Source organism: Sinohyriopsis cumingii, chromosome 1 (genome assembly GCF_028554795.1).
Source record: "Sinohyriopsis cumingii isolate HCF-2022 chromosome 1, ASM2855479v2, whole genome shotgun sequence".
Lineage (NCBI taxonomy): Eukaryota > Metazoa > Mollusca > Bivalvia > Unionida > Unionidae > Sinohyriopsis > Sinohyriopsis cumingii.
The window spans coordinates 41430028-41451713 of record NC_142961.1 but is presented as its reverse complement, the minus strand read 5'-3'; the positions used below and the strand labels follow the sequence as shown (position 1 = coordinate 41451713).

At 35.3% G+C, this 21686-nt stretch overlaps 1 protein-coding gene across 1 annotated transcript in view; it reads left to right on the top strand.

Annotated features, from left to right (window-relative positions):
• LOC149806771 (mediator of RNA polymerase II transcription subunit 23-like) overlaps positions 1 to 21686 on the top strand; it is a 72669-nt gene that overhangs the window by 34892 nt on the left and 16091 nt on the right. Inside the window, exons 9-13 of the mRNA XM_089957331.1 lie at positions 1938 to 2033; positions 5587 to 5787; positions 7289 to 7375; positions 14094 to 14317; positions 20622 to 20695. Coding sequence (XP_089813457.1) covers positions 1938 to 2033; positions 5587 to 5787; positions 7289 to 7375; positions 14094 to 14317; positions 20622 to 20695 — 682 coding nt within the window. The remainder of the gene's footprint in view (positions 1 to 1937; positions 2034 to 5586; positions 5788 to 7288; positions 7376 to 14093; positions 14318 to 20621; positions 20696 to 21686) is intronic.

Here is a 21686-nt window from a genome sequence, read left to right as displayed (position 1 = left end):
GTGTCTATCAGCTGATGTGTCTATCATAACGTGCAAGCTGGCTGCGAGCATGCTTCGTGATTACAGCCTCTGTCTCAGCCATTACAATCCTAATATTGATCACTCCTCCATTAATTCTAACTTTCTTGATCCAGTCTTGTGTCTCTGCATCAAACATGCTTCCTAGCATCAAAGGATTGCCCCAGGGTGATTTGGGTGAATTAGAAAATTCTTGCCCATGTTGCTTTCTTAACTTTACGTATTGGTCCCACATACTCCATACAGTGGTCTCACTGATCGTATAACTCAGATCACTACTGAATTTGTGGGCTGCCATGGCAACACCATTATCAATTGAGTATCTGGCTATCTTTGCCTGGATTTCCTTGTTATACTCTCCTCACTTTCTTTTCTGGGACAGTGACTGAAGCAGGGGTTCTACTGCATCATTAGCTGCCTGGTAAGCAAGCACCTGCGCCATGTTCGCAGCTTCTGACTGGTTAGGAAGTCTAGGAACCGAGAGGGGTTCTAAGTTGAATTTTTCCACCCTTAAGCCACTGTGTTAATGCCATGATTGTTAGAAAGTACTGATGGTGGAACTTGATGGACAGTGGTTTAAGTAAGAGATCCTTCATATGTACTTTAATAACCGATTGGCCTAGTGTTGTTGGCTGCATCGGCTTCCTTTGATGTTGAGCTTTCAAACAAAAATATAGCGAAAGTGATTAATCTTGACAGGTGTTTTATTTGTGCTCATAGAGATGGAAGTATTGTTTTAGTATTGTTGGCTGCGTCGGCTTCGACTGATGTTATTCACTTGGTCGCAAACACTGTGTAAGTGTTAAACTTGCTAGGTCTTTGCTTTTGTGCTCGTACAGGTGATAGTAATGTTTTAAACATTAAAGTGACCACTGTTTGCATCGGCATTGTTTTATTCATTTGTATTCTTTATTTTGAGTATTAGTAGAGGTTGAACCATGAAATTAAATACCTACTAATATGCAAACTTTGACAGGCAAAAGCACAAATTTAAGTACCCATGAAAATGCATTTTTTTAAATACAAAACCACGAAAAGTGAGCCCAACAAAATTAAATGATACTACAGTATTCATTGATTATACCCATATAAGCCATGGCAGTATGTCCAGTATCCAGGACCTCACTTTTCATTGTTTAGAGGGACAGCTCATAATAAAGTTTTGTGGGTTTTTTCATTCTGTTTGTTTACTGTACTTTTACAAGTATGCCTGCAATAACCAGTTTTGTTGATGGAATACAGCACACCGTGCAAGACATTGAAACACTGTAGAGCATTAAGAATTTTTATAATACAGTTGAGTCTCTAATACTCATTACTTTCAACAGTTCAGAGTATGACAGACACAGTGCTATTAAGATGAGAAGATTCTGTGACATAAATTTGTCTAGATAGCAACAAGTTGATTTTGCTGTAAATTATATTTTCTTCTCAGTTGAACTTTTAGTTAAGCAAAATGTTATTTATGTTACATATTGTGACTTATGTATCACAATACATATTGTATCATGACTACTGTTTCATTTTACACCCCTGATATGTTAGGTATTTTCAAAATTTGTAGAAACCATAAAATCCATGAAAATTGGTACCCTACAAATCAAATGTGTATTCATTGTAAATCATTGTATTGTTCATGGCAAACATAGTATTCTGTGCACGTCTTTTATATTCATAGTACATCTTATTTTTCCCATTCAAACACAGTATTCTATGTATTAATTTGTATCCATAGTACATCATCATATATTGTTCCTGGCAAACATAGTATTCTGTGTACGTCTTTTGTATTCATAGTAAATCATTGTATTGTTGCCATCCAAACATAGTATTCTGTGTACCTCTTTGTATTCATAGTACATCATTGTATTGTTCCCAGGCAAACATAGTATTCTGTGGACATGTTGTGTTTAATTCAGGATCTACAGGAACCCCAAGCTGGTTTACTGAAGTATGTTCTACAACAACCTTACTCCAGGGACATGGTGGGCACCATGCTGAGTCTCAACAAACAGGTGAGTTATGTCATTGATAAAACCGATTCAGTTTGTCAAAAACTGAATCTAATTTCTACTTGGAAAACATGCAAGTTAAGGAAATCACTTTTTTGTCTCTCATCACCATGCTTTGGCTGCAGATTTTGCAGCAACAGATCATTTTCCACATTTTACAGAAGTAATCTCCTTGGTATTTTGATGTCATTTGACCCAAATTGTGGCTCCAAGTAGGTTCTAGGAATGTTAAATTGAGAGGAATAGATCCTCATTTGGCTCAGGACACTTACCTAAAGGTGTGTTTGCATCTCCAGACTTGTAAAACTAGGCCAATCCATTGACTGTGGGTGAGTAAAGTTTTGTCTTTTTAGTGGACAAACTGAGTAACATGTGCTTGATTTCTTTTGCATCCTTAGTTGTTCACAGTTTCTTTAAGCAGTGATTGTATCTTTACTGACAGTCCTGATGGACTTTACAAATCATGTATTTTTTGTGTGTCAAACCCAACATTAGTGGAAAAGCAAGACATAGTAGCAGCAGGATCAGCAGTTTGCTTGTTATTTTTGTGAATTTTTTTTATATTAGCTCAGCTGGCCATAAGGCCATGTGAACTTTTGTTGGTTTATTTTACCCATCATGACTTGCGCATGAGTAGAAGGGTAATTTTTTTATTTATTTTTTTTTTCTTTGGCTAAACGGAACCATTATTTTTTTCTCTAGACCACTCTTTATTCCAAATGCCCATCTTATCCTACTTTTTGCAAAGGCTCATCTGTCTGTTTGCAGTTCATACTGGTTTTCCTTAGATCTGAGACCAAAAAGTCCAAAATCCAGACACAAAATCGGATTCCGACCACAGGCAAAATTTGGCTAGAAAAAAGTAGAGTCCAAAAAATGAGGTTTTTTTATCTGTATTTTGTAGTGCAGCTAGATATTCCAGATTATTTGGTATCATTGTAGAGCAACATCTGTTGATGTAGAGCTACATCCATTGACTGTGGGTGAGCTGTGGGCTACTACCTCCTGCCCTGTTAAGTCATCGATAGGGGTTAATGTGTTAAAACTTGCTTCATAAATTTATTTAGAGTCAAAAGTCAAAACCAAAGTCATTCATGATTTAAATAATAAGTGAATCATCTTGTTAAACAAAAGGATATAACATATCTACTGAACAAGATCTCTCAGCTGTCTTTCACTCTTGTGTGCAGGTTTAAATAGCAGTAACATCATTAAAGCAACATAGAATGAAACATAGCAAATGATAGATTTACTGTAGTACCTGATGCACTACACTAAACTTAGTAGCTGGAAGATTTCTCATGACATTATTGGTCCTGTATAGGTTTACACATCAATTAAGCAAACAATAGGAATATGTGAACTGACAATATGCATCCATCATTACTTGAATTGTTAATCATAATAGGAATATAGATGACTATGGCACCCCAATGGCAGTTTGTGACATGTCCTTAAGTCTGGTTCATTGTGGTTAGCAACCAAGTCTGAATTTATCATTTAAGGACACTGATAAACAGACTGAACAGTTTTCTCATTTTTCTGTGTAGCTTGGTTCAAACAGTTTACACACTGATCATGGCTAAAATGGATTTAATGAAGGTCTTTAACGTTTATATCTGGTTGTAATAACAGTCATTCATGTAAAAGTCATGATCACAGGATGCATTCAGCTGTTGGTCAATCACACCAGAAGTCATGCACAAAAACTTTTGTTCTAAATGACAAGTGATCACTTAAATCAGGTTTTGCTGTACGCCCAAGAGAAGTGTTATAGCAGTACCAATAGCCATTCAGCTTGTAACATCTTTTCTTACATTATGCCACATCATATCCATTGCAAATTTAAGATGACTGCATAGATTGAAAACAAATGTGATGTAAGGCTTCAGTTTAAGAAGACCTAATTTGGGTTTGTTATTCCAACAAAATTTTAATGGAGTTATGGCCTCTGTTTGACTTGGAACTTTGCATCATAGGGGTGGGGTTAGGGCATCTCTGCCATATTGATATATTTAGCTAATCAAAGTAAAGAACGTACTATATATACTTGCAAATAAATCGTCAAACTGCAGATGGCATAGACCCAAATCTGTTTTCACATAATGTACTAGTAGATCTGGGTCTGTTTGGTACAAGTAATCAGTAGAACAGACAAACATAGACCTTGATATATCAGAACATTATGCAATATTAGACCAGGATTGTTGTTGTTTTTAATTGGACCAAGTTACATGTAAGTATAGGCATTAAGGATTAAAAAAAAGGTTTGATGTTTACATTTTGGATATGTTATTGCTGTGAGTTGGTTAAAATTTCAAGTTTTCTTAACACACCAGCTGGATGCTGCATAAATTGTTAACTGCAGTGTGAAATTATGTTTTAGCTTCAGTCAGATGTCTAGGCAGACAGATTGCTACAAAAGGCCTTTTCCCCCGCAACAAACAACATTGATGAGTAATGTCTGTCATTTTTTTATATGATTAAGATTTGGAAAGATGAGCTAATAGGCATTACTTCCTAGAGTCACACATTTGTTTCTTTGTTGGTAATATTTTAACTTAGTGCATAATCGAGGGTAACAAAAGCTGATTTTTTTAAATATATATTCAGCAGTAATTGTGTATACTAATGCACTGGCAGATCTGGGTCTATGCATTTTGTTAGAAGTAATCAATAGAGCAACAACAAAAACCCTAATCTACCAACATATTATTCAGTGGCCGATCTGGTTCTATGCAATTTGTTAGGAGTAATCAGTAGAACAACGACAGAAACCCTAATCTACAAATGTATTATTTAATGGCAGATCTTGGTGTTTGCAATTTGTTAGAACTAATCAGTAGAACAACAACAGAAACCCTAATCTACCAACATATTATTCAATGGCAGATCTGGGTGTTTGTAATTTGTTAGAAGTAATCAGTAGAACAACAACAGAAACCCAAATCTATCAAGATATTATTCAATTTCAGATCTGGTTCTATGCAATTTTGTTAGGAGTGATCAGTAGAACAACAACAGAAACCCTAATCTACCAATATATTATTCAGTGGCTGATCTGGGTCTATGCAGTTTGTTAGGAGTATTCAGTAGAACAACAACAGAAACCCTAACCTACCAACATATTATTCAATGGCAGATCTGGGTCTATGCAGTTTGTTATGAGTAATCAGTAGAACAACAACTGAATCCCTAATCTACCAATATATTATTCAATGGCAGATCTAGGTCTGTGCAGTTTTGTTAGGTGTAATCAGTAGAACAACAGGAACCCTAATCTACCAACATATTATTCAATGGCAGATCGCATTATATGATGTTTGGAGTTGGACTCACCCTACAAATAAGTATATACAATATACTGTGTGACCTTTGAAAATGTGTTTCAGGTGTCTGTCTCACTCACTATTTAGTCAATCATGCATTTGAAAAGCCCAAAGGAAAAACCATGGTGAGAACAGTCCTTCCTGGTAAGTTATTTAATTTTGAAAACTAATGTAAGCTGTACATTTGTAAATATGGTAATTTCATTTACGTTTTCATTTAATGCCAGGTGAAACAGCGGTGTGAAGTATTAGAGGAACAGTTGGTGGATTTAGTTGTATCAGCCATGGAACAGTCTGAGAATTCTGATCCCAATGCTGACCCTGGACTGAGCCATCTTCTGTGGCAACACCTCTCCAGCCAACTTATTTACTTTGTTCTGTTCCAATTTGCTAGCTTCCCACATATGGTTATGTCCCTTTATGACAAGGTGAGAGGTTTAATGCATTTATTTAGTATTGTCTAAACATTCAGATTTGGAATGATATTGAAATAAAGCACCCCAAGTTTTCAAAATTATAAAGGTGTGTTGATACAGATGTAGCATTCTTCTTTCTCAGAATATTGAGATGCGGTGTGATCAGTAAATGAAATACCTACTGCTTTTACCAAAATTTGTATTTACATTGCTGAAAAATGGAAATAATTACCGTAAATGCCAGTGATTTTTGCAAATGTAGTTGATGTTCCTTTGAAATGCAAAGAAACTCTCAGATTTAAAAAATGTTTTTCTTGTTTCATACATGCTTCGCATTCTGTTTTTGTAAATATTTTTTGGCATACTAAGTTTTAAAGAAGAATGAAAAATTATTCAAAGGTCATAAACACAGAATCAAATAAAACCTTTTTGATTAAAATTTTCTGATTTTGGCATTGTTACCTAAATAATGTGTCCCTTTGTAATATCATCCCCATAATCAATTTTTCAATCATGAAAACCATTTAAATTTCCTCTAACGAGTAAAGATAATTGATTACTTGGATCACCTGGCTATGATGCCTAGTGAACTTGTGGTATGGCCACATATTTATCATTCATCATCTGTCTGTAATCCATCCGTCAATATGTGCTTCTTACCTCTTTGCATGTCATGTTTTTGATCCCATTTTTATCAGACTTGGAATGTAGGTTTATGTTATCAGTACCTCGTAACAAAGTTGGAATGTATATGCAATTTATGCATACTAATAAAGTGATCATGAATCTGATTAGCTCAAATTATTACCTCAATGGAGGCCATACTTGTGATCTGATTTTGACCAAACTTAGAATTTTTGCTGATATTATGAAAATCTTGTACAGGCTCAATAAGGAACAAAATCCTTGAATATTAATGAGGCTATTTTGCATCTGTTTGGCTTTAACTTGTTACTAGTCTTGATTCTGTATTTTTGATCAAACTTGAAATGTATACTTAGATCACTTGTTCAGTAATGATATTTTTGGGGTTTGTCAATTGCTACATCATATCAAGGAAATAGGAGCTAAATACCTTTCACTAGGCAGCCAACCTGGGCTGGCTTTGGCAGGTATCAAACTCATGACCCTTGGTTTATAAATCTGATGTGCAACCAATTGAGCTACCATGGCTTCCCTAAAAATCGATGAGATACAAGCATATTAATTAAATAAATTTGCATCCGATAGGCCAAGGTTGTGGACATTCTTAGATACCATATCACTTTTGTCATTGAAGTCTCAGATGAATTTGATTATTAACAACAATTACCTTATTAATGAGGTGATCTTACAACTGATTGGCCAAGCTAGTAAACACGGAATTTGCATTTGCAAGCTGGCATGTGTCACCTACTCAAGTAAGTAATATCTGGACCACTTGGGCTTCGTGTTCTTGTTATGTACACATTGTTAAGTTACCTCACTATTTACCTTACTTTTTCATCATGTTTTACATGTATCTTTCTTGCAGCTGAAAGGTCGTAACTTAAATAAAGGTCGGGATCATTTGATGTGGGTTCTGTTGCAGTTCATATCTGGAAGTATACAGAAAAACCCTGTAAGAAAATTTCATTTTGCTTTTACTTGCAAATATATTTTTCCTAGTTTGTTATGTTGATGTCGATTTTTATAAATTTTAAAACTACAGAAGACATGCTAGCTATACATTAACATACCTATCATCTATTTTATCTATATCATAGTAAGAAAAATCGTTTCCATTTTTCACTCTCCCTCATTATAACACCCTTCAGTATAGCACAGTTCTGGATATATTTTCCCTTTCACCAATGCACATGCAGAGAATCAATGAATTTTTTATCATACTTGCTATATCACTGTTCACAACATAATGCAGTTAATAACTGTGCAGTTCTGGATCCCAATTACTGCATTAATTACTTTATATATGAATGGTAATTTGTATACACACCCACACTAACCCCCGGACACACATATGTGCAATCAAATTTTGTAATCATTATCCGTATATCATTGCTTGAACGAACATATAACGTGGTTGGCAGTTCTGGACCACAGCTACAACATTGCTACTATATGTTTGTCTGGCATTTTGTTTATTCTCTCTCTCCCCCCTCCACTGACTTAAACTTCAAATTTGTTATCATTCTTGCTATTCTGCAGTTCAGTATTTAACAAGGTTGATAGTTATAGACCCCAACTACCACATAGTTAAATGATAGCTGTACAATCAAATCGAATAGAGCATCTAACATTCTTGGGGAAGTATGGATTGGATGGTGCCAAGTGTATAACAACCTGTAATAAACTGCTCACATTAAAAATATCAATTCAGTTAAATAGAAATGAATACAAATGGGATGGTAGGTATCATACATAAAGAGACCAGAAGTGTGGCTTGATGACATATTGGTTTGGGGCAAAACAAACACCCCCTAACTTCAAATGGCTAAAGATGATATTTGCAACTATTGTTGCAGAAAATTAACAAATAGCAAAATAAAGTTACATGTTCAGGTTGAATATTTAATCTTCCCCAAATCTAGTTAAAACACTAGTTTTTTAGTGCCATTAATGCAATAACCAGCTTTATCTGCCAGCATCACTTAGTTGATGGTTTTGTTTTGCACATCCTGATTGCTATCACCAGACACACCTCTATTATAGTACAAGTCACAGGGGTCATGCATGCGCATTTACTCATTTTAAATTATATATAAATTGGCTTTTTTTAAACTAACACTACTTTTCTTTAACCAAAGTCGATTCAATCCTGATTTTTTAACGCTCACTACTTTAACTGTCAGAAACTTACTGATGAAAATTATCAATCTCTACTGTCTTTTACAATCCATGTACTGAACTTGGGTCAAAATAAGAGCATGTTGAGAGGAATCATCACAGTTGAGGATAGTATGAATTTGTTTATCAATATGCATAACTTTCATTGTGACATACTAAGTATTTCACTGTAACAAAACACAACATGATTTTTAAAATGAGTTTGGAAGTCCTTTGATGTTTTCTTATGCAACAAAAATTATATCTCATTACAAGCTAAAGTGAAGACCAAAGACCATTGATCAATGAGTCTTATTGTTTCATTAAAGTCATACAAAAATAAATATAAAAACCTTGTCATTTTCTATTATAAATTTGAAAGTCACAGACTCCGTTAAATCAATTTGTATATATAAATGTACTATCTTTTAAGTGCTTGTACTGTTTTGACTTGGATATAATTAAGATTTTATTGCAAATCTATTCTTCAACATTCCCGTCTATTGTTATCTTTATTGGCGAGTTCAAACAACAAGTAATGCATATGATCGCTTGTCCTTACATCTGCTGTATGGACAATGGCTTCAGTAGCACATTGACAGATTTTCATTTCCCTAACAAGAGCCTCATTTCCCTATTGGCAGCCTCGCTGATAAGACCTCTTCTGTTGATTCTTGCCCTCAATCTGGTTTCAATTGGAATAATCAAAGTGCTAAGCATATTTAATTACTGTTAAATAATACTGCATAGCCATGTAGTTGTTGTGACAATGTATATCGTAATTAAAACAAGCATGAATACTTGATTTAGAGGTTTTAATTGATAATGGAATATAGTAGGGTCTTAACACATGAGGATTATCACAATCATCAAGTAACTGAAAATTTTTTTTTTTTCTCTTTGCATAAGCTACAAATAAAAACCGCCCTGGATAAATATTTTCTTGTACACGGTCAAAATTTTGTTTCATCTCTCTCTCTCGCACACAACATGCACACTCTCGTGCTTATTAACTAAAACGTGATTTCAAGTTCTTTATTTCTTTATTGCAATTTGATAATGAGGTTATTGTTACTGTAAAATACAAGTTGCACTTAATTTCTTGACAATGTGGACTCCTGTCATTGCGTAGAATTTACCAATAAATAATACCTATAATTAATACATGTTCTAACCATCTTAATCATTTTGCCAACATTACACAACATAACAGCTACAAAGAAGTATGCTCTAAATGCAGATGAGCTTGCACACTGAGACATTAGTCCTACAATGTAAGACGTATCACATTATGTATGTTTTACCGCTACATCCCAGATGCCCAAAACATGAATATCACCATCAGAGTCTTTGTAGGACTAACTGAGACATTATCCTCTCTCTCTCTCTCTCTCTCTCTCTCTCTCTATCTCTCTCTCTTGTTCACTAATAACAACAAAAATCTTTTTGCATACTTTTATTTTTATTGTAATTAGATTCTTGAATTGAGAGCAGAATGAGACAGAAAAGATATGTTTACTTTGTACGTTTGTACCATTAGGTTGTCGTGTAGCATATGTTCCGTTTGGGTACAATCCCTTTATTCTTCATACACAGTCAGTACCACAAAAAGATAATTATTTATTTTACGTATAATTTTTTGTACCGTGAAATTAATAATTATGTTTTTGTGTACGAAAAATTACATGAAATATGATACATACTTTAACATTGATTTTGCTTTATGCACCTCTCGGGGCATCTAAATAATGACCTTCAATAGGAATAGGGATCTATACAAATCCAAATTAAGTGAATACTGGCCACTTAAAGGTATGTAAAATCAAATTCTATAAATAAATAAAAAACCATTACTGAAATAATTGGTGTTGAATACCTACATGACCTATGTGACTTGTACTATAATAGTCCTAGCGGTTTCATTACCATAGAAAACTGTATGACACTAAATTTCTTCCAGTGAGGTTTAAGGTCAGTTGAGCATAAATTATGGTCCTATGTTCAGCGTGCATTGCATTGTCTATCCTGATGTATCCACAAGCTGTCATCCTTCAGCAATACCTATTTTCAACTTCTCAAACTTGCAGTACCATTTTCAGTCAAGATTGGCAGAGAGCATCTAGTTTGTACTAATAGTGCTGACCTGCCATTAAATATGGCCAAAATTACTAAATATAGAACAACCTTTGAACAACTTTTTCTCCAAAGCCATGTCTTGGCATGAAGAGTTTTAATGTTGGCACAGGGTGTTGGTCATCTTCCTTCAGATATGGCCACAGCCATGTCTTGGCATGAAGACCTTTAGAGTTGGTACAAATGATGGTGATCTGCCATCAGATATGGCCACAGTTACTAAAAGTAGTAAACCTTTTGAACAACTTCTTCTCCCAAGCCATGTCTTGGCATGAAGACCTTTAAAGTTGGCACAAGTGATGGTGATCTGCTATCAGATATGGCCACAGTTACTAAAAATAGTAAACCTTTTGAACAACTTCTTCTCCAAAGCCATGTCTTGGCATAAAGACCTTTAAAGTTGGTACAAATGATGGTGATCTGCCATCAGATATGGCCACAGTTACTAAAAATAGTAAACCTTTTGAACAACTTTTTCTCCCAAGCCATGTCTTGGCATGAAGACCTTTAAAGTTGGCACAAGTGATGGTGATCTGCCATTAGATATGGCCACAGATACTAAAAATAGTAAAACTTTTGAATAACTTCTTCTCCCAAGCCATGTCTTGGCATGAAGACCTTTAAAGTTGGCACAAGTGATGGTGGTCTGCCATCAGATATGGCCACAGTTACTAAAAATAGTAAAACTTTTGAACAACTTCTTGTCCCAAGCCATGTCTTGGCATGAAGACCTTTAAAGTTGGCACAAGTGATGGTGATCTGATATCAAATATGGCTATGGTTACCAAAATGTAAATACCCTTTAAATGACATGTCTGCAACTACTGAACAGAATTTGACCAAAATGTGATTTAAAGCATCATGACATGAGTACCTTTAAAGTTTGTACAAATGATGTTAATATGGATATAAATATAGCTGCTACTACTTAAAATAGAAAAATCTTTAAAGAACTTTTACATTACTGCTGTACGGGGAATTTAATCAAATTTGATGGAAAGCATCATGGCAGGAAAACCTTTAAACTTTTTAACATTTATACCGTCTGCCATAAATATAGCTTTTGTTACTAAAATCAGGCACACAAAATGTCTCAAAATTTAACAGAAAGTAGCCTGGCATGACGCTGATCTGCCAGCATATGTCACTGTCATTACTAAAATTGAAGAAGAAAAAAATATTTAAGACCTAATTTGACAGAATGCATAGTGGATTGAAGGATTTTCAATTTTATGCTTAAATGATGCTGATGTGACATGAAATATGGCTGCCATCACAAACATTAGAATAAACTATCAATGAATTTTTATCAAAAACAGCCAAGGAGAATTTGATCAAATTTGACTAGACATTCTTGCCCCCCAAAAAAACATAGAAAAATTTTTATTTTTTATTTTACAGTTCTGCCTTCAGATATGGCCACCATTAGTAAAAATAGACATAAATTTTCAACAACTTCTCTAAAAATAAATCAGTTTTTAGAATGTTTCCAAATTTATAAGAACACGTTCTGACATAAAGGACCTTATAACTTTATACAAAAGATTGTCAAATATGGCTGATGTTACTAAAATTAGAGACAGGCTTGGGATGGCAGAGTGGTCTCAAGCACTCACCTTTACTGACTGGTGCCATGTCACCTTGTCCACGTGGATTCAAATTTAATAACAGAATATACAAAGCAGAACATACTTTCTAGTCTTGTGTATAAAGTAGAACTTTTGTAAACTAATGTTTTTATGCTTTATCCAGTAACAATTTTTTTTAGAAATACTGTGATTTTATGTTCATTAGATTAACTCATCCCATTAATCAGCCATTTTTGCCACCACTCTTTCTGATTAGAAATAAGAGAAAAATGAAAAATGACCCATGATATGCAATGAGGAAATCCCACCTAAGAGACCCAAATTTGTACACAGAAACTTGACAAAAGCTTATTCCTGCCCCCATTTCTGACTCACACGTGGTATTTCCCTATCCCACACAAGTGTACTTGATAAATGTGTGACATCGTTTGCCCATGTAAGAAAGTCATGTGGGATTTAATTATCCAATACAAGTGCACTCTTTGACACTGTAGATGACATCATTGTGCTTATGACATGATCATCTTGCAGTTTTAGCTTATGTCTCCATATGAGCTTATTATGGTATGGTCCTTTGACTGCCATGCATTTTTTTCACAATTGCTTTTCACATCTTCTGATAAAATAAAAAAAACACTCAACAGAATTGAACCAGATTTGAAAGAAATCATCCTAGCGCGATGCCCTTTCAGATTATCAAATGAAGCCGAGTTGCTTTCATGCATAGTTTCAGATACTAAAAATAGAATTTTTAAAAAATGGCTTCTTCTTATGAATGTCAGAAAAGAATTTGACCAAATTTGCCAGAAAACATCCTGGCATAAAGTTCTTTTAAATTTATTCAGCTGATGTCCATCTCCTATTAGATACATTACATTACTTTAAGCAGGAAAACCATTAATATAACAGAATTTGTAAGAAAGCATGACCATCATTTCTAAAAATGTAACAACCATTCAGTGACCTTTCGAGAACTACTCAACATAATATGACCAAATTTGAATGAAAACATCCTGCTTTGAAGATGTTTCAAATTTGTTCAATTGATGCTCATTCACTTTCAAATTATGGCCACAGTTACAAAAACAGAAAAACCATTACACAAGTTTTTCTCAGAACTGGTAATGTGACGATACTAATAATGCATTATCTTTCTTTTAGATCTGTTTTCCAGTGAGAAATGAGAGGATAATAATCTGTCATGTGTTGGTGTTGAAACGGAACTCCCACCCTCAGGATCCAATATTTGGGCAGGAACTTGGCAAAGCTTTATTCCTGCCAATAAATTATGTGACTTGAGTGTAATTTCCCTTTCCCACACCAGTGCACATGATAGATTCTGTTAATGGCTTTCTCAGATAGGTTAGCCATGTCAGAGTGGCCGAATGGTCTAAAGCGCTCTCTGTTACGGATCACTGCCATCTCACTTCTGCCTGCATGGGTTTGAGTCTTGGATTCAGCTAGTGTAGGTATGTGAGAAAGCTTGCCAGTAGCTTCTCGTGGGTCGGTGGTTCTTTCTGGGGTTTTCCCGGGTTCTTCCTCCACCATTAATACTGGCCGCCATGTATAGCCTATCATGTGCTGAAAAATGGCATTAAACCCCACAACAACAACAACAACAGAACTAGAGACATAGGCATCTCACATTCTGATAACTACAGCAGTAGAATTTTTGTAAAACCTTTTTTGTTTGATAGACATGCACATTACATTTTTTCATGGTTTGAAGGAATTACAAGTGTTCAGAGCCCTTGGTTTTGTTTTTTTTTTTAAATGTCTGTGTTTGTGTAGCTGACAGATTTCCTGCCAGTGTTGAAGCTGTACGACCTCCTGTACCCTGACAGTGCCCCATTGCAACCCCCGGACATCAGCAAAGCCCAATCCACCCACGCTATGGCCAGCACCTGCATATGGATACACCTTAACAAGAAAGCACAGACAGACAAGGTCCGGCTTCTGAGACCCATTCCTAATGCCTTGAGGGACCATCTAAATTCCTTAAGGGAGCACTTAGAGTAAGTATTTTATATAAGATCTATGACCCTGTGGTAGAGAAACCTCTACTTTTGGTAAGTAGACAAAATAATCATCAGGCAGATTATGTTATCACAAGCCCCATTTTTGTGGAGCCCTGCCAAGGTGGAAGGTTGACTCAGCAGTAACTTTGGGGTCTTTATGGTTGTCTATCCATTGATATGTCCATCCATCTGGTCTTTAAATTAAGCTGAATGCTAAAGTTATCGTAAAATACATTATTTTCGTGGGTACCAAATTTCATGGTTTGGGTACAAAAAGATGCATATGTCTCTGTATAAGTTTACTAGTATAACGACATTCATGTCCATGTGTGAGCAAACAGGTTTAATCCGTACAGCTGTAATTAAGTTGAATAATTAAATTATTCATTATCTGGTGGAAATGCAGATCTGACATAAAATCCTGACTTATTTTTCCACTTGTTTGCACTAACACACTTAATACCACTATTGTAATCTTGAGTGATTAGGTTCTCAAGCTGTTTTTCAAGCCCACATGCAAAGCACAAAGTTCTCAGCAATTGGAGATTAAGCACTTGAACAAAGCCAATGACTATAAACCTGACAAGCTTGCCAACATTGCCAGGTGGGAACCCCTTTTTTGTTGGGTAACCTTGACTTTGTAGTACAAAATTTAATCTTTAAAGTGATGGCTGGTGTAGAACATATTGTTACAGAATACAACTTCATTGGTGGTATTTAATGCAGGTGATTGATCAGTTAAATGCACTGGAGAACAATGGAGATGTAAGTTTTAAATCGGGTCTCGGTTGACCTGAATACATCTACCCATAAGCCAATTCACACAAAGTGTCTTATCTGCAAACATGACCTGGTTGAAATGGACTTTGAGAAAGCTTGACTAATCTGCTAGTTGTTAAGTTAGCCATGTACTTATCCTATTTATATTTCACATTCTTGGCACTACAGATTGCCTTGGCATTAAAAGAAAGAAATAGTGATGCTTTTCCATTGCATATGATGTTGGGGGGACGTGAATATCACATTGGTTGATATTTCGTTGTGACTTGAAATTTGTGGTCTGGCACACCCACAATAACCATAAAAATTTGAATCCCATGAATTTAAAGTGTTTCATGGTATTTTTTTTCAGGCAAAATAAAAGATGGGCTTGGCAAAAGGTTGGCTTGTTTAAAGTGGTCGTTTAAAGCAGGAATGTTATGTATATACTCATTTGCATGAGTCCAACTGCACAGACCCAGTTTGCTGTCATATAGTTTGCCAGGAATAATCTGGGTCTGTGCAGTTTATTAAGAGTAATCAGTAAAACTTCATGTTGTTTGCAGTTTAACTCAACTTATAAGTGAGTATATATGCTAAATGAAGAGATAAATATTGTGCTTTTTATATTGAAAATTGAATGTTTACTGAAGTAACTACCATTGGTTCATACATTTGCATGATTGCCTGTGCATTTGCCAATTTCTTACCCTTTAGTCAGCATATTCTTTGGTTGTATGAATAGTAATGGAAGGTCAGTGGGTTCAAAATATAAACAGTGGTGTGTGATTAAACACACCCAGACTCAATTACAGATACACAAGTTCTAGCCAGTGTTCATAAGAATAGTGTGATTAAACACTTCCAGCCCCAATTACAGATGCACAAATTCTAACCACTGTTCATAAGAACAGTGATCATTGCAACTTGTGATGGTAATATTCAGCTTAATTTGACAGAAATTGAATACCCCTGCAATGTATTAAAAATCTAAGAAAAAATTGACATACATTGAAGATGTTACTACATATCTAAGTTATATCTCCTGGACTTGGATTAAACAGGCTTAAGTCTTCCCAAGTTCAAGTTGGTCATCAGTATAGGGCTTTTAGTTGTTTCTTTCTTTAATATATTCCTGATCATATAAATGTTAGGAATATAAGCTTGCTACCTCCCAAAACTAGTCCATCTGGAAAAAGATGAAAATTTCTACATAGACAAGGGAAGAAACTCTTACCCATTATTTCCCCTTAACTAAAACTAGGTGCTGCCAGTTTTAAACCTTAGCTTTGCAATACCAATTAGTGTTTTTTGGACATCCTGAAAATCCTTCAAGTTTTCTATTCATTCATACAGTTCTGAAATTATAAGTGCAGTAAGATCCTTACTACAGGTGATATGTGATAATATTTATGTGAATTCTTTATGCAGCGTGGAATTTGCTTATTTTCATCTTGTGTTTCAACATGATATTGTCGAGATATGTTGCTGGTTATTAATGCCTATTGCATATACTGTATATTGACACATGTTTTGTGACATTTAGTACTTTTTCTTCTGTTAATTTGTTAACATTTTCTTTTCTTTCATCATTCTTGTCAGTTTAGATAATACAATGTTGATGGAGCATAGCAAGTGTTTAAAGTTTAAAGTAAGCAAGGACACTCATGAGATGTGTCTTACATTTACCATATACAGAGATGGAAAGTTTCTGGTTTTAGGCAGAAATCCATTCTTTTAATGGAGACCAATTTTCCTCTTTTTTTGTGGTAAAATTCCAGCAGACTTGTTTTCCTTTTTTTTAATTGGAATATTTGTTCCTGGATGTAATTCAAGTAGGAAAGAAAGTAGCAAAACACTAAGACGTTATATATTAGAAGTTAATTGTGGAGGTTGGAATTATTCATAGTTTCAATATTTCATTATGCAGTTTCGAATAATGTCTCGCACACTCGGATCTTTTTGTGGCGTCAATAGAATTGATTTTTGTTGAAAGAGGAAAACAGTCAACCAGTGAGTAAATAAATCCTTTCATATGAAACAGACTAGAAGAAAAAGATCATGATAAATTGTTGGCTTTTTGTGTGAATATTTTCAGAAATTGGTTGAAACTGAACGTGGTGCATGAGCTGCAAAGACAAAAAATTAATTCTGGATCAGCTGACTAAAGTGCTCTTTAACCATGCTAAAATGAAAAAGTACAGACAATGTTTAAAATATGCAGAAGCTTCCAGTGGTTTTTCAGTCACTTTCATCTCTGAAAATGGCAGTGACCACCTTGGGCCAAAAGAAAATGTTTCCAGTCTGCTGACCATCCCTGTTTTTCATTGCTGACCCTAATATTTATTTCACCTCTGAATTAAACAAAATCCCAAAATTGATATGTGCATCTAAATGAGCTAGTTTAGCCCAGTACTTGAAGTGCTTAGTATATTACTATATACTAATCATTATAATATTTATAGTGTTTAAAAAAATAAACATCAAAAAAACCTACCTACCCTAATTTTAAAACCAATGCAATAACATTTTTTTTAACCTCACAGCAAGTGCCCTAGGCCATGTGTGGGCTGGCTCCTATTATGTCATTAGTGTCAGGCAAAAATAATATTTCTAAAGAACTGTTCCAGATAGAAAAACAGATTTCATACAAGCTGAAAGAAGGATATCAACAGTTCTTAACAAGTAACTTATCAAAAAAATGAAAGATTATTCAAGTTAATAAATGTTAATATTAGTCAATAATCTATTAGTCCATGTTTTGATGAATCTGAAAACGTGTACGTGTTTTCGGTTACTTGTGAAATTATGCACTTTACATGTGCCCTGAAGATGCATGGAAAATGTTCAGGTTTGGGAGGGCAGCTGTTTCCATCGCTGCACATGCTCTGCATCATTTGCAGTCACTAGTCAGAAAATATCTGGTCTGTAGTGCTGAGAAAGAGCATTAAGAACAAAGAAAGATGTGTCAAGCCATGTCCAGACAAATTGAGTTTCATCCAAAGATGGCATCTATAACTGGCATAATGGGGGACATCATGTTGGTCCTTCATCCATAGCAACTATCACATCTGCAGAATTGGAGGAAGAAGGGACAGCAAATGGCAATGGTGCTAGCCCCAAGTGTGTCTCTAATGCTGCTGGAGTTACAAAATGCATTGATTGGTACAAGAGGCAATGCATTTACTAAATTCACAGCAGTTTATGCCCATACATTTGTCACAGTTCTCTGATAATTTCAACCTTATGTACTATAGTCCCTCCATTTCTTGGCCGCCTATTGTGTGTAAGTACACCACATATCCAAGCATTGTTTTTGGGATGTACACCACATGTCCAAACATTGTCTTTGGGCTGTACACCACATGTCCAAGCATGGTTTTTGGGCTGTACACCACATGTCCAAGCATGGTCTTTGGACTGCGCATCAGAACACATGGTACTTATTCTGGGTTTTAATGATCCGTGTCAGTATCCATTTTTACCATATGTAGTCACTCTAGCTGTCGACCAAGCAGCCCAGCCATCGGGCATACAGTGACCATAGATCTGTCACTTCGGCAAGCAATACCACATAACAGCCTGTTATGCCATTGTATCCAGAATCATATGGGGATCAGACTGATCCATCCATTTCACTGCATGTTCAAATGGGTTCAGATTCGAACTGACTGTCAATTGAGCTGACAAATAATACCATCCATCTATGTCAGCAAAACTTGCTTGGCCTTTAAACTTTCAAGACATTTATTTGCAGCTTATCCCTCAAAATGACATACTACTTTAAGAGATTATGTCGTTTCCTTGTCTGTGCCACCAGGGATATTTCATAAGATCATGGATGTGTATCATGACACACAGTGAGTGCAAGAATACCTCTGATGCATTAACTAACTCAGATCTGACAATATAAAGGAATGAGTTTAGTTTTAAAGGAAATCTGCAGGGTGTTGCTGACTTCTGAATGTCCACCAACAACTACTGCAAGCAAGACCTATAAAGTAAATACATTGATAGACTGTGAAGATGAGGAGGAACTTACCTCATTACATGAGCTGTTACAGTCAGTGAAAACAAAGGAATTATTTTTTGGAAGAAATCCAGAACCCATTGAATACAAAATTATTCTTTACAAAAAGCTAAACTCCAGTGTCCTTTTGGGCATGCTGGTAAATGACCATTCAGATGCTGTTACTAGTGAGTTTCCTACAGTAGAGATAAGAACATCACAGCAGTAAATATGTGTATTCCATTGCTCTGCAATGTGTATAAAAGTAATAAAATGACTTATTAAAGAATGAAATTAAAAAACATTAAAACTAAAAATTCAGGGTAAAAGTTAGCAAATCTTAATGAATGCTGCAGAATTTATATGGTTCCTTGACTGTGCTTTAAGCATCAGTATTTTCAGTGGGGGGGGGGTGTAATAAACTGCAGGGATAAATTCAGTAATTTATGCTTGTCCAACCTCTCTATACTATTAAAGCATTTGCAACAATTTTAAGATTTGTTCATTGGGAACTCAACTTAAACCTGAAGTATTGGTGAGTGTAGCATAGAATACTTGGACTTGACACAGTGTGATTCATTATGTTTCACAGCAGTTGCTGAAATTGCCAAAGGTTGATCAGAAATTTTAGATGGTTATTAATTTGAGTTTAATCTACTAATTTGGTAATGGATGATTTTGAGACTTTTCTGACAATTTTTATAATTCAAAGTTGCTGCCAATTACTGTTGTAAAGTATATTCCAAGACAGTTAATGACACAACAATGTGCAGAAATGTGTGATATCAGCAATAAATCAAAATATGTTTTATTTCAAAAGACACAATTGAAAGAAAGAGTGGAATTATTAAACAAACACTGTTTCCTTTAGATCGAGAGCAAAGTATGAACTTAAATAACAGGATCTGAAACAGAAAATTCCACAGCACATCTCTTGTCTGGTACACCATTTAATGAGGTAAAAATATTTTTGAAGGATTATTTTGACAACGTTTGGGGAAATTATAGCATGAACATAAATAAAAAATATAATAATGCTATACATATATATATATATATATGCATATATATATATATATATATATATATATATATATATATATATATATATATATATATATATATATATATATATATATACATACAACACCACTATTAGTGGTATTAGCTGAAGCATCTGGGATGCATTTAGAATCAAAATTCATAGTGCATTGTGATAAAGAAGCATATAACATGAAACCGGTCTATTAAATACCCTCAGACAAGATTATAAGTAACAACCTTTATATAGATAGAGGATTAAGATCATAATGGAATTAAAAAGAGACCCATGAATATTGTCTCATATGAGTCATGTATTTTGAATGGTACTCTCCACTAAGGCAGGTTTTGATATGTGTCTTTGTATTTGCCTATTGGTGTCGAGCAAAGCAGTAAAATATATGGGCAGAGAATAAACAAAATATAATGCCTATTTATCAAAAAAAGCAGTACATTTTCCAGTTATATGAAAGAAAACATTTTATATTCCAGGAGCCTGAATCAGAACCAGAGCAAGTTAACCCTACCAGGCAATGACTACAGGATAGCCCTGCTATGCAATGCATGTAAGTGACAGTAGTCTTTTGATCAATAGACTCTTGCAGTGTAAATGGTGAATAATGCCATTTCTAATCCTCAATCTGTCTGTCTGTCTTTGAATACGTTCCCGAATTAGATTAATGTTTGGAAAATAAACTTTGCTGCCTCCTGAATCCAGCCCTCCTGATAAGACTAAAATATTTTATTTTTTTTCTCCATCTATATGCCGTAAAGACAAATGTTCTTTTGAGCCTACTGACACATTGATGCCCATTTTCATGTGTCCTCATGGTCCTTCTGACCCAGTGGTGCCCCTATTCCTGTGTCCTGATGGTCTTACTGACCCATTGGTGCCTTTTTTATGTGTCCTGATGGTCCTGCTGACCCAATAATACCCCCTTTTATGTGGCCTGATGATCTTACTGACCCATTGGTGCCCCTATTCCTGTGTCCTGATGGTCTTACTGACCCAGTAATACCCCTTTTTATGTGGCCTGATGGTCCTGCTGACATAATAATGCCCCTTTTTATGTGGCCTGATGGTCCTGCTGACCCAGCGGAGTCCCTTTTCCAGTTGACATGACCAGCAAGATAAGATCATGACTGAAGTGATAATATTCCTACATCATTGTGCAAGAAATATTGGAATTGCTCCGGAAATCCCCCAACTAGTAGTTATTGGACATGGACACCAGTTTGTATTGTTGGGGAGCCCATCTATTACCATGCTTCGCTATGGTAAATGGCATGTGGGGTCCAGAGGACTTACTTCTTTACATGAACTTCCTGGAAATGAAGGCTATAGTCAAGGCTTTTCAATTTTTGAAGGCTCAACAGGCAGGTAGTCTGTATCATGTTGGATAATTCAGTGGTGGTGACCTACATCCTCCAATGGGGGAAGTTATGACCTGGCCTATTCATTCAGGTCTGGATGTTTCTGCACTGGTGGTCCCAGCTAAAGATAGTCTTCCAGTTCAAATACATTCCCAGGAGGCTCATTGTCCAGTCTGACTCACT